The sequence below is a fragment of the Marmota monax genome, unplaced genomic scaffold, assembly GCF_021218885.2.
Source record: "Marmota monax isolate L192 unplaced genomic scaffold, Marmota_monax_Labrador192_F-V1.1 WCK01_AAM20220418_F8-fsc00125, whole genome shotgun sequence".
NCBI lineage: Eukaryota > Metazoa > Chordata > Mammalia > Rodentia > Sciuridae > Marmota > Marmota monax.
In genome coordinates, this window is record NW_026695235.1 from 10,508,824 (window position 1) to 10,529,399 (window position 20,576).

The following is a 20,576-nucleotide window of genomic DNA, read 5'->3' on the forward strand; positions in this document are numbered from 1 at the left end:
TACTGGCATCAAACTAGACAAGAAGACCAATGGAATAGAATAGAAGACACAGAGACAAACCTACATGCTTATAGCCACCTAATACTTAATAAAGGAACCCAAAATCTATTGGAGAAAAGATAGCCTTTGTTAACAAATGGTGCCAGGAAAACCGGTTATCTCCACGTGGAGGAGTGAAATGAGATTCCTGTCTTCCTCCCAGCAAGGAAGTCAAATCAAAATAGATTGAAGACTTAGGAATGAGACCAGAAAGCTTGCAAATGCTGATGAAACACGGGGCCATACTCCATCATAGAGATGCAGCACCAACTTCTTCAACAAGACTCCAGAATATCAAGAAATAAAACCAAGAATCAACACGTGGGATGCCATCAAACTCAAAAGCTTCTGCACAGCAAAGGAAATGATTAAGAAAGAGAAGAGAGGGCTGGGCTTGAGACTCAGAGGAAGAGTGCTTGCCTAACATGCATGAGGCACTGGGTTGGATCCTCAGCATCACAGAGAAAAAAATAAAATAAAGATATTGTGCCTACCTATAACTAAAAAATAAATACAAAAAGAAAGAAAGAAAGAAGGAGAAGAGAGCCTATGGATATATAATCTTTACCAGTTGTTCCTTGACAAGGGGTTAATATCCAGAATATATAAAGAACTCAAAAAACTCAAAGCCAAAAAACAAATAACCCAATCACTAAAGCAAAGGAACTCAACAGAAATTTCTCAGAAGAAGAAACACAAGTGGTCTATAAATATATGAATAAACATTCAATGTCTCTAGCAATCAGAGAAACGTAAATCAAAACTATACCAAGATTTCATCTCCAGTCAGAATGGCAGTTACCCAGAATATAAATAATAATAAATGTTGGTGAAGACGTGGGGTAAGGTACACTTATAACATCATTGGTGGGGCTGCACATTAGTTCAACTACTTTGGAGAACAATTGAATTTTCCTCAAAATAGTAAGAATGGAAGCACCATATGACCCAGCCTATTCCCCCTTCTTGGTATTAATCCAAAAGAACTAAAATTGCCATACTACAGCAACACAGCCACTTCAATCTTTGTAGCAGCACAATTCACAATAACCAAATATGGAATCAACCTAGATGCCCGTCAGTAGATGAATGGATCAGAAATATGTGGTATATACAAAATGGAGTTTCACTGAGCCATAAAGAAGAATGAAATTTTGGCATTTGCTGGTAAATGGATGGACATGGAGAAAACCATGCTAAGTGAAATAAGCCAGGCTCAGAAAGTCAAGGGTGGAATGCTTTGTGTCTTGTGGAAGCTGGAGCAAAATGAGGGAAAGGAGGGGGATGGGATTTCACAGAGATACAGGGGAGATCAGTGGAGTAGAAGGAGAGGGGGAGGGGGAGGGACGAGAAAGGGGAAGAAATAAGGAATGAGTCTCACAGAATCATGTCTCACTCATACATAAATGTACCAAAGGGATTCCACCTTTATGTACATGCAGAAAGTGGCAGTCAAAAATAAATAAGTAAAGGAGTGAAAGGGAGATCAGTAGAGCAGAGGAGGAAGGGGGATTGAAATCAAATTCTTTGTGTGTCTAGTTGTGTCAAATGGAACCCAGATACTAGTGTAAATATAACTGTCTAATAAAAAATTGCATACTTGTGAAGTGATTTATACGATGGGATTTTCCTTTTTTTTTTTTTTTGTACCAGGGATTGAACTCAGGGGCGCTAGACCACTGAGACACACCCCAGCCCTATTTTGTATTTTATTTATTTAGAGACAGGGTCTCACTGAGTTGCTTAGCATCTCACTTTTGCTGAGGCTGGCTTTGAACTTGCAATCTTCCTGCCTCAGCCTCCCGAGCTGCTGGGATGACAGGCACACGCCACCACGCTGGGCCACAGGATTTTCCTTTTTATTATACTTTGTATTTTTAATTAACACCTAACATTGCACATATTTCTGGGCTTCCCTGTGATCAGTCAATGCCTGTGTACCAGGTGTAATGACCAATCAGAATAATTAGCATTCCTTGCCTCTTTGTGTTCGGGACCTTTAGCTCCTCGTAACCCTGTCCTATTAGGTGGAGTCAGATGGAGTGCAGGGCTAACTTCCCCTACGTTTAGGCAAACTTCCTGTAAACTCCATCCAACCTTAGGAGCCTCAGGAGGCTGACTCTGCAAGGTGGGAATAGGTGGTCTCCTCCAAGCGCACAGTCAGTCCTCAGCTGAGTCCCGGGCCCTCTGCTGGTCCTGTGCAGCCCCATCCTCCCCAGCACTCTGCCCTGGACTCTTTCTTGGTCCCTCAGCTGAGGCTGCTGTGCTCCGCCTGGGCTCCTCTCTGCACCGTGACTGGACTTGCTCCAGGTCCCAGGTCCCCCTGTCCGACCCTGAGCGGCTGTCATGATACGGCTCCTGGTAGTCACATAGCTTGAGCAAGAGAGAAATATTTATTGTCTTAAGCTGCTAAGATTTTAGGGTTGTTTGTTCCTGAAAAAATGAGCTACTTTACTCTGATGAAACAGAATCTTTCGAGAAAGGAGACATGGTGTGAGAAGACACTTGTGTGTGTGTGAAACAGACAGCACAGTGTGCAGGACAGTGCCGGCCTGTGAGGGCCACACAGGGGAGACGGCCTGGCCCCTGGTCGGTCCTGCCATTGCCTGATAACCCTCCCTGTGCAGGGGAATGCCCACACAATGCCCACACAGCCCTCCCTCCTGCAGCTCGCTCACAGCAGGGAGGACGGAGAGAAGACAGTGAGCTCCTGGGTAAATGGCCGAGCGTGCAGGCAGCCATCAGCGCAGGAACTGTGAGCTTCTAGAGGGTTCTGGAAGGTTGCTGAGTTTGGGCTGAGATTTGAGGAACAAGCAGCCATTCACCCAGGGGACGGGAAGGTACAGAGCCAGGAGGTGGGCTGACCCAGCAGAGCCCAGGGCTGTGGAGGGGTCCTGGTGGGCTGCAGAGAGCACTCAGGACCCGGCATTCCGGAAGAGCCTCTCTGCAGCCCTAGGGCCTGCAGGACCTGGTGCTGCACGCAAGGCATTCAGGAATCTATCGTCTGGCTCGGCGTGTAGGTGACAATACGGGACGCCTGCCTGTCCAAGGGTGGCTGAGGCAAAGCATGAAGCATCCCGGGGTGGGGGGGGAGCTGGACAGTCACTTATGAGGTTTCAGCTGACCACAGAACCAGGGGGTTCCGGAGGGTGCTAGAACTGGACACTTTCAGAAATGCTCAGGACATTAGTGTGGAAAGAAGGCGCAGGGTGACGCTGGGCTTGCACCCACAGGTGGACGACAGGGCTGGTGGCTGGGTGTGGGGATGGAGCACAGGGCCAAGACTGGGGCAGCAGGATGCAGAGTGAGATCGTCCCTTCCGAGAGTGGGCTGTATCCAACAGGGCTGTTCTCAGAGGCACCAGGGGGACACTGGTGCTCACAAAGGAGTGGCAGAGCCCAGGGCACGATGCTCCTGAGCAGCCTGTGGCTCTCGGAGTCAGCTCCTCCTTCCCTTGTGACCGTGCTACCAGTCTGTGTCTAAAACTCAGAAGCAAGCAGCTCAAGCCTGGACCAAGCTCCGGGCTGCCGGGCGAGCGGCCACCAAGCTCTCAGGAGACCTGACACCACACACAGTGGGAGGGAGCCAGTTCCCAGGTCCCCAGTGGAACTCCCACTGCCCAGGATGTATCTGAGATGCAGGGAGGGTCTGCGCAGCAGTGAGGGGCACTCTCCCTCTTGGTCCCCCTCCTTGTGGAGGGCACCAGCTGGGAGGGGGCGCAGGCTGCAGGGTTGAGGCAGCCAGTTCATGCGGTGCCGGCTGCCTGGGCTGCCTTAGCTGGGGTCCCCAGGGACTGAGGGAATGGTCTCTGGTCAAGGAAGGGACACAGGCTTGGGTGGAAGGGTGGTCCCGGTCAACCCCTTATTCTGGAAACCCAGGACCACCTCTGGATAATTCTGCCAAGTGCACTGCCTCACCAGTGAGTTTGTTAGTCCCTGTCCTGATCTAGGGCCCCTCAGTGCCGGTGCACTTGTATCAGAAGTGGAGACGGTCAAGAGGAGCCGTGGCCCCACCAGCTCCCCTCTGGGCTCTGGCCCTGCTGTTTGGGGACGGCACTCACGGACTGGGGACTGGGACTGTTGTGCTTCCTCACCCCTCGGCTGGAGGCAGCACAGGCTCTCCCTAGTCCAGGCCCCAGGCAGAGATGCAAGCTGCCGGTGGCCAGGGATGGACACACATCACTGGTTTCTCCCAGGAGGGTCTGAAAGCTCCCGGTGTGCAGAGCCCTGTGCGCGTGGTACACACAAGGAAGCGTCTTAATTGGCAGGCATCCAATGAGTGGATCCCATCTGCCAATGGGACAGCTGCCAGAAACCACCTAGAATTCCCACGGTGCCCCATCCCTCCTTCCCTAGAGGAAGGTAGACGTTGAGGTGCTTCAAAACTAAAAACATGGAACACGTAACTTAATATTGATCAACAGGACAGCAGGGCCACAGAAATGCCTTGGTTAGGGTCCCTTCTGCCTACGGATCTTTTTGTGCCCATTCTCCAAGCCAGGCTTCATAAGAGGCCACACGGGCTCTTGGGCGTCTCTTTCTGGAATCATGATGGCTCCTCAGTGAGCACCTCAGGACTTAGCTCTAAGCCATCTGGACACTTGTGGCCCAGGACTGGAGGAAAATTAAGATGTCACCCCTGGTGGGAGTCAGAACGTCACTGTGGGTGGCAAGCAGAGGGCTAGCAATGGAGAACACAGGTCACAGCACCTTTATTTATCATTATACAAATGATGTGACATGAAAGATACTCAGCATCTCAGGACAGTCAATGCCTTTTGAAACCCAACGAGAAGGTCAAGCATGCTGCCTTCAGCTGGGAGCCACGCGCCTCCGCCTGTGGACCCTGACAGTGGAACCAGGCAAGGCACTGGAATCTGCCCTCCACCAACCTGCCCAGCGGTTCTGAGCTGGACACAGGGTGGGGCACGCGCACAGCACTTTCCTGAGAGAACACGTCACACGCTACAGCTGCTCCAGAGGCCGCGCCCCTCCTACAGAGCACAGGACGCATGGCAGGCCGCGGACCCTGTGCTCTGCCTCCAAGAGGCAGGCCAGCTCCACCAGGTCACCGGTCAAACACGTCCTCATGATTTAAGTTGTCACCACTGAGATGGGCAGCAGGGCTCGCTGGCCACATGGCCTCTTCCTGTGGAGACACCCCTGAGCACCCTGGGTCTCGTAAAGAGTCAAGCACTCTGGATAACAAGGGTGTAGGGGCACAGCCGCGGCCCTTGAGGACTCTTTGGGCTGAGAAGGACCTTTTGTTCGCTATCCAGTTTCTTGTGAGATTCACAGCAATTGCTTTAGGACAACACGCTTGCTCAGAAGTGACCCTATCAAGATCATGTGTCCACAGAAGCCCGGGAGACAGTCCGGCTGTGTGAGTGCCCACCCGCCACCCGGGGAGAAGCTGCCTCTGTGTTTCAGCAACAGTGGCAGCGCCTGCGCCACAGGACCTGAATCAGGTTCTTCAGAAACATCTGACACAACTCCTTTAAAAAAAAAAATAATAATCAGAACAATTGAGAAGGCCTTTCTTTCCCAGGAAGCAGGATGAGGGACAGGTGCCCGTGCAGGTCAGTCACCAGCCTTGCCTGCACAGGCTTTTCGCCAGGCTGTTCTGCCCTGGAGACTCTGCAAGCGCAGAGACTGGCACTAACGTTTAGAGAGAAAGCTCAGGAACCCTGGCTCTCCCGGCGAGTCCAGGGGCGGCTGGACGACTTGTGGCTGGAGAATGGAGAACAAGCCACCCTTGCCCAAGAGGGAAGCCACCTCACGTGAAGCAGTTCCTTATATATATATATAAATAACAAAAAATAACTACCATAAATTAAGAATTCAAACACTCTCCCACTGTGGAGTCTGCTGAGGCAAGACGGCACGCGTGGGCCCGGCAGGGTGGGGGCCAGGGCTCGGCATGCCCACCGGCTCCGGGCTCAGAGGGCACGTATTGCACAAAACCAGCTCCAGAGCCACCCTCAGAAGCTTGCTGCTGGGAATGAACTGAAGGCCCAGGAAAGCCCCATGCTGCCCAACATACCCTGCGCCCCAGAGCCAGGCTCTCCTGCCTTACTCAGCCACTGCCCAGTTACTGGGGTCCCTTCAGGTGGCCTCCCTGGTAACAGTAGGCAAGCTGACCCTCACAGGCAGTGCTGAAGACAGCAGGAGAGGAAACCAAGCTCCTCTCCCACGCCTGCATGTCCCACACTGCTGGCTGCACACAGCGGGTCAGCCAGCCAGGCCCTTCACCCCCGGGTGGCACACGGGCGTGACGTGTGTCCTACAGAGCTGGCTGTAAGAGCATTCCACACATCTGCTGCTAGACTAACCTCGCCTGCCTCCACTCCCAGCTGCGGGCAGCCGAGTCCTCGGTGTTTCTGGAACACACACACTTCCCTGTCCAGAGCCTGATCGCTCAACGTTTTTTATAGGGAATGGGTCTTTGGACACATCCACCTTTGGAACTGAGGTTCACACAGAAAGAAAACATGGATTTCTTCCCTGTCCTTCTGTTCAGGGCTCTGACTGAGATTCAGCCACAATAAATACTTTTGGATGGCAGAGAATCCTGAGACGACTCCAAAGGAGCCTCTGGAAGTGAACTCTCCCACTGGGAGAGAGCGCCTCTGCACGGGCAGCAGTGCAGAATCGGACGTGGACAGTCCTACAGTGCAATCGACTTCATCATTTTAAAGTTAGAAAAACAATATTGGCCACAACAAGATCTTGAATACACGTTTGAAATAAAAAAGAAAATGAAAAACTGTATGAAAATTGATTGATGGACATTCCCAACATGTCTTTTGTGCCTGGGTGGGTGGCCTCACGTGACCCCTTGCCTGTGAGGAACTCGAAGGCAGAGTCCCATGCCACTGTGGCACATCTCACATGTGGCCTCAGTCCACAGCCGGGCGGCAAACTAGACTCAAGCCATATTTTGAAGCGAAGTTACTTCAACCTCTATCTGCTTACTTGCCAAAAAATATCCAGGAGTGAGGGGAAACCGTGTTCTCTGCTGTGTGCTGCCCCGTGACTACTGTGTGTTCAGTACAGTAATGAGCTCCAAAGAAAACAGAAAACCAACGGCTTGTGCTCCTCATGACAATCGCTCCTGGGACCTGCTTCTACCTCTACGCCCCTTCTCCAGCCCTGCCCTCAGCGTTCTGAGGCCGGCTGCACGACCTTGGTAAGGCATATCTGGCACGGACCGAGTTTCCAACCCTGCCTGCCGGGTCGTTTCTGGAGCTAAGCCGACACTCCCACAGCTGCTGGGGTACCTGGAGACGGTCTGCAGAGCTACGTCCACCTCAGGCACGACGCACCGTATGCACCTTTGCTCTGTTTGGTATCCAGCACACACTCCTCAAGACACCCCCAGTCCCTGGCTCTGTCCGGTGGCGGCAGCAGCTCAGTAGCTGTACATCTGCTGCTGCTCTGCCTGGACCTGGGGCTGTGCCGCCTGCTGTGGGGGTGCCGGCGGCTGCGGCGGCTGCAACACGTCTGTCTGGGGCACTGCCCGCCATGTGAGTGGGTGCTGCTCACTGAGCTGGCTCCCCAGGGGTGTGATGGAGTTGACCAGGGTGGTCAGATTGATGAAGTGGGCCACAGACTGGGGGCTGGAGGCCTCTGGCGGCGGGTGGACCTGGACATCGTGCTGGCGGTTGTGCAACATGGCGGAGCCACTGACGGTGTCAAAGGTCACGGTCAGGATGGAGTTGTCCAGCTGCAACTGGCGTTCAGGGGTGGTGAGGTGCCCCACAGCCACTGGCTGCAGATTGGTAAACTGAGTCCCAGCTGCAGTGGTGATGGGGGTCACGGTGATATTGGTCAGGCCAACGGAACTTGATGGGGCAGTCACATTGGGGTCTCCCAGGGTCACCACCACCTGGAAGAGTGACACAGAGCAAGAGATGGTGAGGTTTGCTGCAGAGGGAGGGTGGAGTAGGCTCCTGAGAGTGCACTTGGCTGCAGTGTCACAGTCACACTGGGGTTGTCACATGCTCCTGGCTAAGGATAAGAGGCAAACAGCTATTGGTGAAGGAGACACCAAGTTAATCTTGTCCTGGAAAAATCATTTCCATTGGAAAAGAGAAACAAGATGCAAATAATAACCAGGCCACAAGGGGGCAGAACACTCCAGGGAGGGGCTGCCCGGGCGGGCAGGAGAGGAAGCCAGCAGGAAAACGGAGGCCGAGCCTCCCGCAGGCACTGCCTCCCGCCCTGCTGCCCGCAAGCCACAGAGAACCTGCCATGGTTGGGTCTACAATGCTCCCCAGAGATACCCCAGGCTTGGGACCAAGGGAGCGCCCCACTGGTGGCACTATTTGGGGTGGTAGGACCTTTAGGAGAGGCCTGGTCGGAGGGAGCATGTCACTGCGGGGTCTGCCCTTTAGAAGGTGTTTTTGTCCCCACACCCCATCTCGGCTTCCCTGCAGCCATGAGGTGACGGCTTGCCCCTGAACTCCACACCATGATGTTCTTCTGGAACGTTCTTCCTCCTCACAGGCCAAAGTGATGGCCAAGTGACCATAGACTACAACCTCAGACCACAAGCCAAAATAACGCTTCCCTCCTTTAAGCGACTTTCCTGGGCATTTTGTCACAGTGGTGGGAAGCGGGCACGATATCCTCACCGCAGGGTAAGGAGGAGAACGCGACACCGCAGTCCCAACAGCCAGGCAAGGGGGTGGCTCTCCTTCCTAAGCAGCACAGAGGACAGCCGAGTGCAGGGGTCCCTCCAGAGTGGGAGGCACGCAGAGGCAGGGCCCTGAGAGACGCGGGGCCTCAGGAGCAAACATGAGGAGGCTGAGCAGGAGATCTGTGGGAGGAGGGGCTCAGCCGCCCCGTCCTGTCCTCTGCCCCCTGCAGAGGGCCCTCCTGGACTGCAGTGCCTACGACTGCCCCTCCACAACCAGGGGACGCACTGGCAGCCTGGGGTCTCCCCACCCTGGGACCCCAGCCAGGGTGATGTCCGTTTCACACACTGGGATGTCAGGTCACTGCTGAGAGCGATCAGTGTGATGCGGAGGTCAGAGCCTGGCGTGCTACAGGAAACAAGGCCGGTGTGGACCGCAGGACTCAGGGCAGACCCAGGAGGAGTCCACGTGTGCGGGGCGCACGCTGCAGATGGGCTGGCGTCCTGCGCGTGCAGACGCCTGTGCTCGGGGAAGCGGCCTCCATAAGGGGCCTGGCGCCCCATCTGACAGAGAGAGACCAGCTGACCTGCTGAATGCTCTGCACTGCGGAGCTGGTCTCGTCGCCCACGCTGCCCGTGAACTCGGCCTCCTTTTCCGAGTACTCGCTGAAGGCGGTGTCCTCGGGTGCCGGTGCCCCTGCCCCCTCCTCGGGCTTCTGCTTCCTCCGGTGGCTGCGCTTGGCAGTCTTCCCGGGCTTCCCCTCAGCCAGCTCTTCCTGCTCCAGGTTCAGCTCAGGCTGTGGGAAGACCAGGTTCAGCGACAACAGGCCAGGGCAGCCCCGCACCGCCCTGGACACACAGCAGGCCAGCGGTGAGGCTCAGCCCACGGTGCAGGCTTCCAGCAGAACTCTCCCCGGGCAGAAGGAGACCCCTGTAGGAACGGCTGTGGTCTGAAGGGCCTGCCCACGACAACTGTGTGGACGGCTCCCGGGGACCCATCCCACGTGCCCCCTGCCAGGGTGCAGGGAGAGACGGGCCGTGGCCAGATCCTCCTGCCAGGTCAATCCTCCCCGGGCAGCAAGGGGCCCGGGGAGGTTCTCCATGTGGTCCCACTGCCCCTCCTGTGTGACTCATGCCCCCAAGGCAGACAGACCAGAGTAGTCTGCCAAGGCGTGGTCACAGTGGCTTCCCTCCCACCGGCTGCCCGCGGCTCAGGCCCAGTGCCTCGTGGGTCTCTGGTCTGGACATGGCTGCCACACACTCCCTCACTGGACCCAGCGGCCTGCATCTGCCCTGCACTCAGGACCCGTGGCACGGCACTCGTGCGTCGATGCTGCACCCTCAGTCCCTCGTGCCCGCGGGGCCCGCGTGCGGCTCACCTGGACGATGCCGATGGAGGAGGCGTCAATGGTGGTGGTCTCAGGCAGGTGGTCCAGGTCGTCGATCCTCACTGCAAGGACCTGCAGGGGCATGGGACAGTGAGCAGGCCTGCCAGCCCCCATGACAGCAGCCCTGGTGACACCCGAGGAACCCGGACACGGGGGTGGGGGCCCCTCAGAGAAGGCCCTCTGCGGGGGGCTGGCTTGAGACTCAGCAGCCCATCCAGGAGGGTCCCCAGCCCCAGCCCCTGACCAGGTTCCTGCAGGCTCTCACACAGCGGGGCTGCTGGCACCAAGGTGCTCTCGTGACTGCACAGCCGCGGCGGGCACTGCGTCCTCCCTCTGCTGCCCCATGACAGGAGCTCTCAGTGAGACCCCAGAGCCCCTGGCGCCCCGCAGAGCAGCTGAGCAAGTCAGGTGCAGTGGGCCGGCACCGGACGGCGGCTCCTCACTCAGAGCACCCTCACCCCCACCTGTCGCTCTGTGGCAGGCGGAGTGCAGCCCCTCCCCTCCCCTCCATCAGCCCTGCTGAGCGATGCCCTCAGCCTGTGACGCTGGCACTGGGACTTGCCCCGTGTGCCCATGGCTCTCCCACAGCTTGGGTGCGAGCAGCGGGTGAGCACCTCACCACCAGCCTGCCCCTGCGCACGTTCCTCAGGCTCATTCTGTGATGACTGCCCTGATTAGGTCACAAGGAGGGGACACAGCACATAGGACGGACGGAAGGCAGAGACTGATGAGGTACGCGGCCAGACGGGACGGGGTGTGGGAACCACAGTGTCTGGGGGGTTCTGCACTTGGCAGCCCTGCAGGCCCCTGAGGAAAGTCACCCTGGAGATGGAACAGAGGCTCTGGATGGCTGAAGACCGAGGGCGGGCAGGGCGTCTCTGGCCTGTCCTCTGCACAGGACCCTGTGGCCTTGAGCCTCAAGCAGGTGCTGGGGACACCTGTGCTCACCCCTCCAGCTCAGGACTAGGGGAGGCTGTGCTGTGTTTCTGGGGCCACGTGAATTCCCTCCCTCAGGGTCTCTCTCCTCTGCACGTGGCCCCCGGCTTTGTCGCGAGGCATCATCACCAGGAATGCTCACGCCGTCTGCCCACTGGCCTCTGCACTCTCTCTGACCTACAGAGGCCCTCGAGTGGGTACAGTCTAATGGAGCGATATTTTATTGACTTCTTCTGCCACTTTGGTTGGGAAAGTCTTCCCGTTCCAGGAGGTGATGACCATTCACCTGCATTTTCTTCTTTGAAGTGTACCTCACTGCTGGGCTCCCCCAGACCTTCTCTAGGAGGGCTTTCGGGGGGCCAGGCCGCACTTCTCCAGTTTCTCCCACTGGGCCTGAGCCCCCACCCCGGCACTCTGATGGTTCCTGTTTTGCACACTATTCACTTCAATGGGAGGAAGCAGGGAGAGGGCGGGCAGGGCGTCCACCTGGTGTGACCCCAGGGAGGGAAGGTTTAGAACTGGTGTGAGTTACCCTGGCCCTCCTCTGTCCTGGCCATTCGTCCAGCACCTCCTCCTGCGCAGGTGCACAACTCAAGGGTATGTGGTCAGGCCCTGCCCCAGGAACTCAGGGTCTCCAGCAAGACAGACCCAGGCACCACAGTGGGGTCCTGCAGAGGGGAGGCACACCCCAGGCCACAGAGGGCGGGGTCAGACACCAGGCTCACCTCGGGGTGCTTGCGCCGCATGTGCCTGCTCATGGAGGCCCGGGTGGACACCTTGGTCCCGCACAGCTGACAGCTCTGCGCCTCCACCTTGTCATGGGTGAGCTGCACGTGCTTCTGCAGCATGTACTCGGTGACGTACTTCTTGTCACACACGGAGCACGTCCACTGCTTGCCCACTTCTCAAGTGTACACAGGCAGGAGGAGAGAGAGGTGCAGGTCACCCGTGGGGCCTTCCCCTGACCCCACTCTGGAGAGCCTGTGCCTGCCAGCCCACTGCTCCTCTTGTGAGAGCTGCCCACCAGGTCAGCCCTGGGGAGCACATGAGGCCTCTCCCCCACAGCGCTGCCCCACAAATACTGGGTGGCTCAAGGCCCCTGTCTGCCCCACAACAGGCCCCACAACAGTGCTGCCCCACCAATAAATACTGGGCTCAAGTCGCAGGGGTCTCGCAGGCCATGGGTAGCACCGAGCACCCTGGGGACCCCGGCCTACGAGCAGCCGTGCCAGCCTCGCCAGCTGGTGCAGCCGAGGGCGTTCCTGCAGACCACCCACCTGTGTGGATGAGCTTGTGGGTCTCCATGGTGTTCCTCTCGCTGAAGGTCTTCCCACACAGCTCACACATGAAGTCTTTGATCCCTGTGGGAAGAGCACGTGAGTCTCACAGGCAGGAAGCGCTGAACATAAAGGAGGTCTTGCCCGTGACATAGCCTAGTGTCTGCCTCTGGGGGAGGGAAATTGCCAGAAGGTGGTAAACAAAAAGCCCTCAATCCCAACTCAACTCGCTCCCAGAAAACTGTGGCTTTAAAATATACCCCTCTAGGGCGCTATTTTATATTAAAAAATAAAAAGCAGAAAGGCCTGTCTGAAATCACAGAGGTGGAGCAGCACAAGTATGAAGCAGTGGCAGTTGCTTTAGGGTTAGTTTACTCACCCCACTGAGTCCAGGTAGCACACGAGACAGAGGAGAGGAACAGAGGAACCCAGACCAAACACAAGGAGGGTACAAACACGCCGAGCCCAAGAGACCACAGGACTGCTGCGGCCAACCACAGTCATCTCTGCTATCCAACAGCACACACAGAAAGACCACTCACCACAATCAAGTGGGATCACTGTGAAGGAGGCAGGACAATTCAACACATGCAAATCAATACGTGTCATACGTCACATCAACGGAAGGAAGGGTGAAAAAGCACATAAACATCTTAATAGACCAGAAAAGACATTTGATGGATTTCAACGTCCCTTCAAAATGAAAACCTTGAGCAAAGTTAAGTGTCAAAGGACCCCACCCCAGCACAATAAAGGCCACCTGCGACCAACCCACAGCCAACATCATACCAAATGTGGAAACCAAAAGCATTTCCTCTAAAACCAGGAACAAGACCAGGGTGTCCTCTCTCAGTGCTCTCATCCAACACAGCACTGGACGTTTTAGCCAGGGTGGTCAGGCAAAACGAGACACAGAAGGCACACCAACAGGAAAGGAGGAAATCAAACAATCCTATGCAGGAAAACCTGAAGACCCACTGAAGACCTCTAGAACCGAACCGATGATTGAGTTCAGCGAGGATGCAGCGTGTGAAATCAACACGAAAAATGTACTGACCAACAACAAACTTGGTCAGAAACCACGAAAGCAATCCCATTCACAGCAGCTATGAGAAGAAGGAGAAGGAGGAGGAGGAGGAGGAAGAGGAGGGGAGGAGGTGGGGGGAGAAGAAGAAAAAGAAAGCCAACCAACCAACCAACCAAAAACCAAGGAATACACTTAACCATGAAGTGGAAAATAACTTTCAAAGAATGTTAACAAACACTGATGTAAGAAATTAAAGAATACACACAAAAAACGGAGACATTCTATGTTCACGGACTGGAGGAATGAATGTCGTCAAAATGTCCATCCTATCCAAAGTGTTCAGTGCAACTCCATTGACACGTCAGACGTGAAGAGAGAATCTAGAACTAGAAGAGAGAATCCCAAACTTCATTTGGAAGTGTGAAAGACTACCAAAGCCATCCTGAACAAAAGACCAAAGCTGGAGGCCTGGCCCTGAGCCACAGAGACAGCAGGTACCAGCCAGAAACACGAGAGAAACACACCCACAGTCTACGCCAACTGACTCTGAACAGAGATGCCAATAACCTGATTAGAGAGAGGACAGCCTCTTCAATCAAGGGTGCTGGGAAAGCTGGATAGGGAAGACTCGACCCAACTCTCACCCTGCACGAAAATCAAGTCAAACTCCATCCAAAGCCGAAATGTAAGACCTGAAGCCGAAACTCCTAGAAAACACAGCAGATGTTTCAAGACACTGGTACAGGACCTGACGAAGGGTGGGCGTCCACATACACGAGGAACTCAAACACTTGACCAAAAACTAGTTCATCCAATTAAAACACAGACGAGTGTGCTGACAGACACAGATGTATGCAAAAATGCTCAATGTCACGAGCCACAGGGACGCCAAACCAAAACTAGAGCAAGACAGAACCCCACGCCAGTGGGAAAGGCTGTCACCCTGAGAACATGAGCAAATGCGGGGAGGATGTGGAAAGGGGGCTCTCCTACACTGTGGGCGCGTCTCTGCCCTCTGCAGTCCCCCAGGTGCCCAGAGGGTGACGCGGCCTGGGACCACGGGCCAAACCTATCAGAGACCCACCAGCTCTGGGTGCTCCTGCCTGTGGGCTCGGAGCCAGGTGGGGGGGGCCTGGTGCTCACAACAGGGGAGCCTCTGGGGCCACTGGGGGCAGAGGCGGGCGGCGCGGGCCTCACCCGTGTGCCGCTTGTAGTGCTTTAGCATGTTGACCTTCTGCGCGAACTTGCGGTGGCACTCCTTGCACTCATACTCCTTGATGCCCTTGTGCAGCTTCATGTGGTGGCGCAGCGCGTGTTTCGTCTTCATGCCTGGGGACACAGGAGGCCAGGCTGTGCCAGCTGGGCCCTCCAGAGCCCGCTCCAGCTGCCCACGCCCTGATGCGGCCTGCCTATACGGGGACCTCGGAGGTCTGGGCTCCACCAGCCACAGGACTGGCACCACCCCAGAGCCACTGGAGACTAACCGCAACACCAGCTGCTGCAGACGTCCATGACTTACCACCGTGACCCAACTGGACAAGTTGGAGAGGGAGGGAGGGAGGGGGGTGACTAGGGCTTCCTGCCCATCTTGACAGAATGTTAGTCAAGATGCCAGGACACCACGTGATTGAAATAAGCACCCCCATCTACCTTTAGTGCATGTCAACACAGCCCATCTGAGGGAGCTCATGGGGAGGGGGCACCCCTGAACAAGGCCCGGGTCGGGGGAGCGAACAGTCTCAAAGAGCCCAGGACCAGCTGGGTGTACAATGTTGTGCCTGAAACCCCAGCAGGAGCAGCAAGGGCCCGCGGGCAGCTCACGCACCCTGGCTGGCTCATGCACCAGGGCAGACTGTCCAGTCCCGCGGGCCCTAAGCTTTAAAAGAAATCAGGTGGGGCTGGGATTGTGGCTCAGCGGTAGAGCACTCGCCTAGCACGGGCGGGACCCGGGTTCGATCCTCAGCACCACGTAAAAATAAAAGGAACTGTGTTGTGTTCATCTATACCTAAAAAAGCCAATAAATATTAAAAAAAAAAAAAAAAGAAAATCAGGCAATATTTAACTGTTTTGATTTGAAAGATCGCTAGGGTGAATTTTTAGGTAAAGAACAAGCAAGCACAACATTTGCTTGTGTTTGCATTGAATGAAAAGAGGGCAAAATGACAATACCAAATCTGTCATTTTAAACCATCATAGAAGTGGGGACCCAAACACTAACTTGCGGTCTACCCAAACCACCTGGAATTCAGGAAGGAAATCAGGGAACGCAGCATTTACCATGTTTCAAATATCAAAATTTACAACTGCGGCTTTGACCACATGCACGTCTTGCCTTGGGCTCTCCTGGCACACAGGCTCTCGCCAGACCTCAGAGTAGCACGTGGACTCCACCTGGTGTGGTCCTTCTGTCCCCAGGAGGTATCCCTTGCCATGATGGTCTACTGCTGACCCTTCCCATCTCCTGGCTGCCTGAAGCAGGACCCCTTCAGCCAGGTCTGACTAATTTTCTAAAAATTTCAACTTTTGAGGGGTTAGAGAGGGAAGGGGAGGTGACAGCAGGTGAAGGGGCTGGAGAGCTTATGGCCCATCTGTACCATGCTGCTTTCTTCTTGTTTCTTGGGGAGGGGGCGGGTACTGGGACTTGAACCAATACATAGGTGCTTTACCACTGAGCTATATCCCCAGACCTTTTTTTTTCTTTTTTTTTTCTTTTGTGGTGCTGGGGATTGAACCCAGGGCCTTGGGCATGCGAGGCAAGCACTCTACCAACTGAGCTAGATCCTAGCCACTTAGTATTTGTTTATTTTGACAGGGTCTTGCTAAGTATTTGAGTATCTGGCTAAGTTGATGAGGCTGGCCCTGAATTTGCAGTTCTCCTGTCTCAGCACCCAAAGTTCCTGGGGCTACAGGTGCGCACCACTCTGTCGCTTTCTCAGTAAAGAAACCTGTGTGATATTCTTTCCCACAGCCATTCTGGAGGAGGGCAAAGCGCAACTGTGCCCTTGCCTACAGCCACCTGGGAGATGGAGGGCAATCTCTCTGCAGCTGTGACCTTGCCCACAGCCACCCTGGGAGATGGAGGGCAATCTCTCTGCAGCTGTGACCTTGTACACAGCCACCTGGGAGATGGAGGGCAATCTCTCTGCAGTTGTGACCTTGCCTACAGCCACCTGGGAGATGGAGGGCAATCTCTCTGCAGCTGTGACCTTGTACACAGCCACCTGGGAGATGGAGGGCAATCTCTCTGCAGCTGTGACCTTGCCTACAGCCACCCTGGGAGATGGAGGGCAATCTCTCTGCAGCTGTGACCTTGCCCACAGCCACCCTGGAGGATGGAGAATATCCTGCAGCTGTGACCTTGCCACGGCCACCCAGGAGGATGGAGGACAACCTCCCATTTTGACCTTACTCTGAGACCTTGTCCACAGCCATGCTGGAGGTCAATAAGAGGTGCTGGAGAGGAGGTGGGAGGACGATGTCTCGTTCCCTGGTTTCTCTACACTGAATTCTTTCTTACTCTATCAGTGTTTTTCATATGCACTATTAGGGCCCATATGGTGCACAGAATTACTGACATTTGAGTTTTCTTCTGTTCAGTTTTTGTAAAAACCAAAAAAGGAAAACAGTAAAACCACTTATGGACTATGAAATGCTAGAAAGTGCTAACCACAAAGCAGGTAACCTTGGTTTGTCTGGCAGCTGAATGGGCTGCCCAGCAGCAGAGCCTGTGGCATCACCAGAGTGGCCCAAGAATGACCTGACCCCAACCCCCCCCTCCCCCGAGTCTTGGGAGGACTCTGAATTTTTCTAGTAGAAACGGGTCACAACTGCAGCATGCCCCAGGTTCTCCTCCTCCCTCCTGATCTGCACGTCTCCTTGGTGGCTTCTTAGCAGCGAGCTGCCTGTGTGTCCCGCCGCAGCTCCTGGCTCGCGAAGCAGCTGCTCCATACCACTCGCCACGCCTTCCCTTTCCTGTTAAGGGCACCACTGAAGCCCGTGGGTCTCCTGGGGCACCGGTGGCACCCGTATCATTGTGACCTGCCAGTTCCTGCCCCACCTCCTTGGAGAAAGCAGTGAGACCGCGAGGCCCCGTCTGGAGGAGGTGCGCACCTTTCCCACACTCGGCGCACAGGTACTCGCGGATGTTGTCATGCACGCGCATGTGCTCCTTAAGCATGTCCTTCCTGGCGAACGACTTCCCGCACTGCTCGCAGGCGTGGCTTTTCACACCTGCAAGACAAGGCAGCATTTCAAAGGGTGGCGCTGGGATGGGCCACCTCTCCCCAGCCTGCACAGAACCGCTCCAGGGTCCCTGGCCTGAAAAATTCCCCGAGGACATGGAGGGGGCTGGGCCATGAGCACAGGGTGGTGGGGGTCGGAGAAGCTGGGGGACAGCAGAATGTACTCGGGGGAGGCCGGGGGCTGCCAGGCTCAGGTGCAGGGAGAGCCCTGGCAACCCCAGCACTGCCTGCTCAGGCCCCACTCCTGTGGGAACAGGCTACCTGTGTGGATGAGCTTGTGTCGCTCCAAGTTCCCAATGCTGTTGAAGATCCGCCCACAGATCTCACAGGGGTGAATGTATCTGAAACCAAAGAGGAGCTTCAGGACGCGGCCCCAGCTCGAGTGGCCCGTCAGGGAGAGGACACGCTCCCAACACCTCTATAGGCACAAGTGAGGCAGAAGGTGCCACGTGTGGACAAAGTGGCACATGCTTCAGCTCTATGATGGGCGAAACCGTGTGCCCATATCCCTGGGCATTAGCCCCAGCCCCAGCCCTCGGACAGTGACTGTATTTGGAGACGGGGTCTTTGGAGATGTGAAGGTAAAATGAGGTCACTGGGATGGCCCTGATCCAATCTAACTGGTGTCCCCAGAGGAAAAGATCGGGACACAGGCACACACAGGGGCTGACCCTGTGAGGAAATGGGGTTGGGGGACACCACTGGCCAATCCCGTGACTCCTTGGCCTCCAGGGCAGAGCGGAGGCTGTCTGCTGCGTTGGCCCCCCCATCTGCACTGGGTCACAGGTGCCCTGGGAGACCAGGCTAGCCTGAAGGCAGCATGTCACTCGCTCGCCACACAGCCCTGATCACGTGCCACGTGCCAGAGCCGGGGCTGGCACCAGGGAAACCGAATCACTGGGAGGAACGGGCTTCATGTCGTCCTTCAGCTGTGCTGAGAACTGGGCTACTTCTCTCCGAAAGTCCTACCGGGGAGGCGAGGGTGAGGCCTGGGTGGATGGGCACCCAGAGCCCTGGCGCAGCTGTTGGCCGAGCACCCTGCCCTGCCTCACTGCCCATATCCACTGCACTGCGGGGCTGCAAGCTGGGGGCCTCACTTCTGCACGTTGGGGTCGGGCAGGTTCTCGCGGTGGATGACCATGTGGGCGTGGTAGGTGGCCTTGAGGGCGAAGCGCCGGTGGCAGGTGCTGCAGCCGTAGCCCTTCTCCTTGTGCACCTCCATGATGTGCTTCAGGTACTCCTTCCCGCGGCCGAAGGTGAGCTGCGGGGCAGGCCAACCGCTGACACCCAGGCTCTGGGCCTCTGCTTCGCCAGAGGTCACCAGGCCCCATAGGGACCGTCACTGTGCGGGGCAAAGGACACCCAGGGGCTGGCAGGAGCTGCACATTCCTGGCAGGGGTGCCTGCCGGTTGGCTGCCACCTGCACAACAAGCTGACAAAAACTCGGGGCGGGGTCCCCGGAAGTGAGCTGCCTCCCTTTAAGACGCCTCTTCTGAGCACAGGGGAGACCTGGGGGGGCTTCAGGATGGAGCGGGGAGAGGGACAGAGGGAGCCTGGCCTACCCTGCTCAGCACTGCCTGTGTAGGTGCAGGAGACCCGGGGCTGGGCTCTGCAGGGCTGTGAGCCCAGTCCCCCTCCCCGGGCCCGGGAGACCTGGCCTTTAGAGGCAGGCGCCTCCCACGCTCGCACGGGTGCCCTGGGGTCCGTGCAGCGTCACAGCTGGCAGTCACCTCCTGGGCGTCTCAAGGTCGGCTGGCCCGAGTACCTGGCACCTCTTGCAGCTGTACTTGTGGGGCTCCGAGTCCGCGCTCTCGTCGGAGTTGTCATCGTTCTCCTCTGAGGAGATCCCGATCTTGCCGATGAACTCCTCCCGCTGGTGGTCGTCCATGAGCGCAATGTCCTGGGGAAGCCACATTCCTGCCTCACGTGGGCCCAGCTCTGCCCGGCATGTGCAAGGCTGACGAGCCAGGCCCGAGGCACTACCTTGCTGCGTCCGAGGACCCCGGGCCTGCCGCTCACGGCCTGGGGTGCCATGCTCTCCTGCCCCGCCTTCTCACCCCCTCTCCAGGGCCCAGAGAATGCCACCTCGTGCCCAGGGCAGAGCTGATGGAGGCTTCCCAAGTTGGCCCAGGCGCTCCCCAGCCCGTTGGGCCTTTGGTTCCAACCGCTATTTCCTCCTTTTTCTCTGGGGTCAGTACTTCTGTGGCCTGAATCACAACAAGGCCACCCTCCAAGGAGGGAGGGACAGAGCACCACCCACATGCTACTCTCCCCGTCAGCCCACACCGAGGAGCCGCACTTCAAGCCCGCAGCTGGACCGTGTCGCTAGCTAATGCAGGCATGGAAGTCAGCCTGAAGAGATTCACGGTGGCCAGGCTGACAATCGTTTTGGGGGACAGTGATGGTTTGAACGTCTGCACCCCTCAAATTCATGTGCTGAAACCTCAGCCCCAAGGTTATGGTGCCGGGAATTGGGCCTCCAAGGTGGCGAGGCCGCCAGGGTATGTCCCTTGTGACTGGGACTGGTCTCCTGCAGTAGGCCCTGAAAGCTCCCCCCACCAGGTGAGGACACAGCGGACAACAGCCTTGGCCCTCGCCACAGACTCTGTTAGCACAACCGCAGCTAAGATGCTGGCCCGGGGCCTGGCACGCTGTGTGTCACTGGGAAGCTGGCGCATGCCTGACACCTTGAAGTGGACGTGGATGTGGTCCCTGAGCACGTCCACGCGGAAGAACTTGCGCCCGCAGATCTCACAGGTGTACTTCTTGTCGCCGTGGGTCAGCAGGTGCTTGTTCATGTTGCTGCGGCAGGAGAATACCTGGGGGCAGAGGGGCCGCACCGTGGGGAGGTGAGGGCTGTGCCCATGGGACACAGAGCAGACTGTCACCTCGGCCCACAAAACACAGGGCGACTTCTCCTAGACTCTAAGCCCCAACAACTCAAGTGTGAGACCCGCACGTCATCCCCGGCACTGGAGCAGGGTGACCCACTGTTTGGATCCCTGCTCACGCCACAGTCCACAAAGGGCC

At 56.4% G+C, this 20,576-nt stretch overlaps 1 protein-coding gene across 8 annotated transcripts in view; it reads right to left on the reverse strand.

Annotated features, from left to right (window-relative positions):
- Positions 1-4,726: 4,726 nt before the first annotated feature.
- The window catches only part of Prdm15 (PR/SET domain 15), a 45,691-nt gene continuing 29,841 nt past the window's right edge, over positions 4,727-20,576 (reverse strand). For 6 of the 8 annotated variants that reach the window (XM_046438921.1, XM_046438922.1, XM_046438920.2 and 3 more), the window contains 11 exons: positions 20,234-20,365; positions 19,312-19,446; positions 18,644-18,807; positions 17,808-17,887; positions 17,416-17,535; positions 14,502-14,633; positions 12,278-12,361; positions 11,726-11,904; positions 10,056-10,136; positions 9,264-9,473; positions 4,727-7,926 (listed from right to left, as the gene is read on the reverse strand). In XM_046438921.1, the coding sequence (XP_046294877.1) occupies positions 7,450-7,926; positions 9,264-9,473; positions 10,056-10,136; positions 11,726-11,904; positions 12,278-12,361; positions 14,502-14,633; positions 17,416-17,535; positions 17,808-17,887; positions 18,644-18,807; positions 19,312-19,446; positions 20,234-20,365 (1,794 nt within the window). In that variant the 3' untranslated portion in view covers positions 4,727-7,449. The remainder of the gene's footprint in view (positions 7,927-9,263; positions 9,474-10,055; positions 10,137-11,725; positions 11,905-12,277; positions 12,362-14,501; positions 14,634-17,415; positions 17,536-17,807; positions 17,888-18,643; positions 18,808-19,311; positions 19,447-20,233; positions 20,366-20,576) is intronic. The other 2 variants (XM_046438918.2, XM_046438925.2) reach the window with 1 other exon arrangement.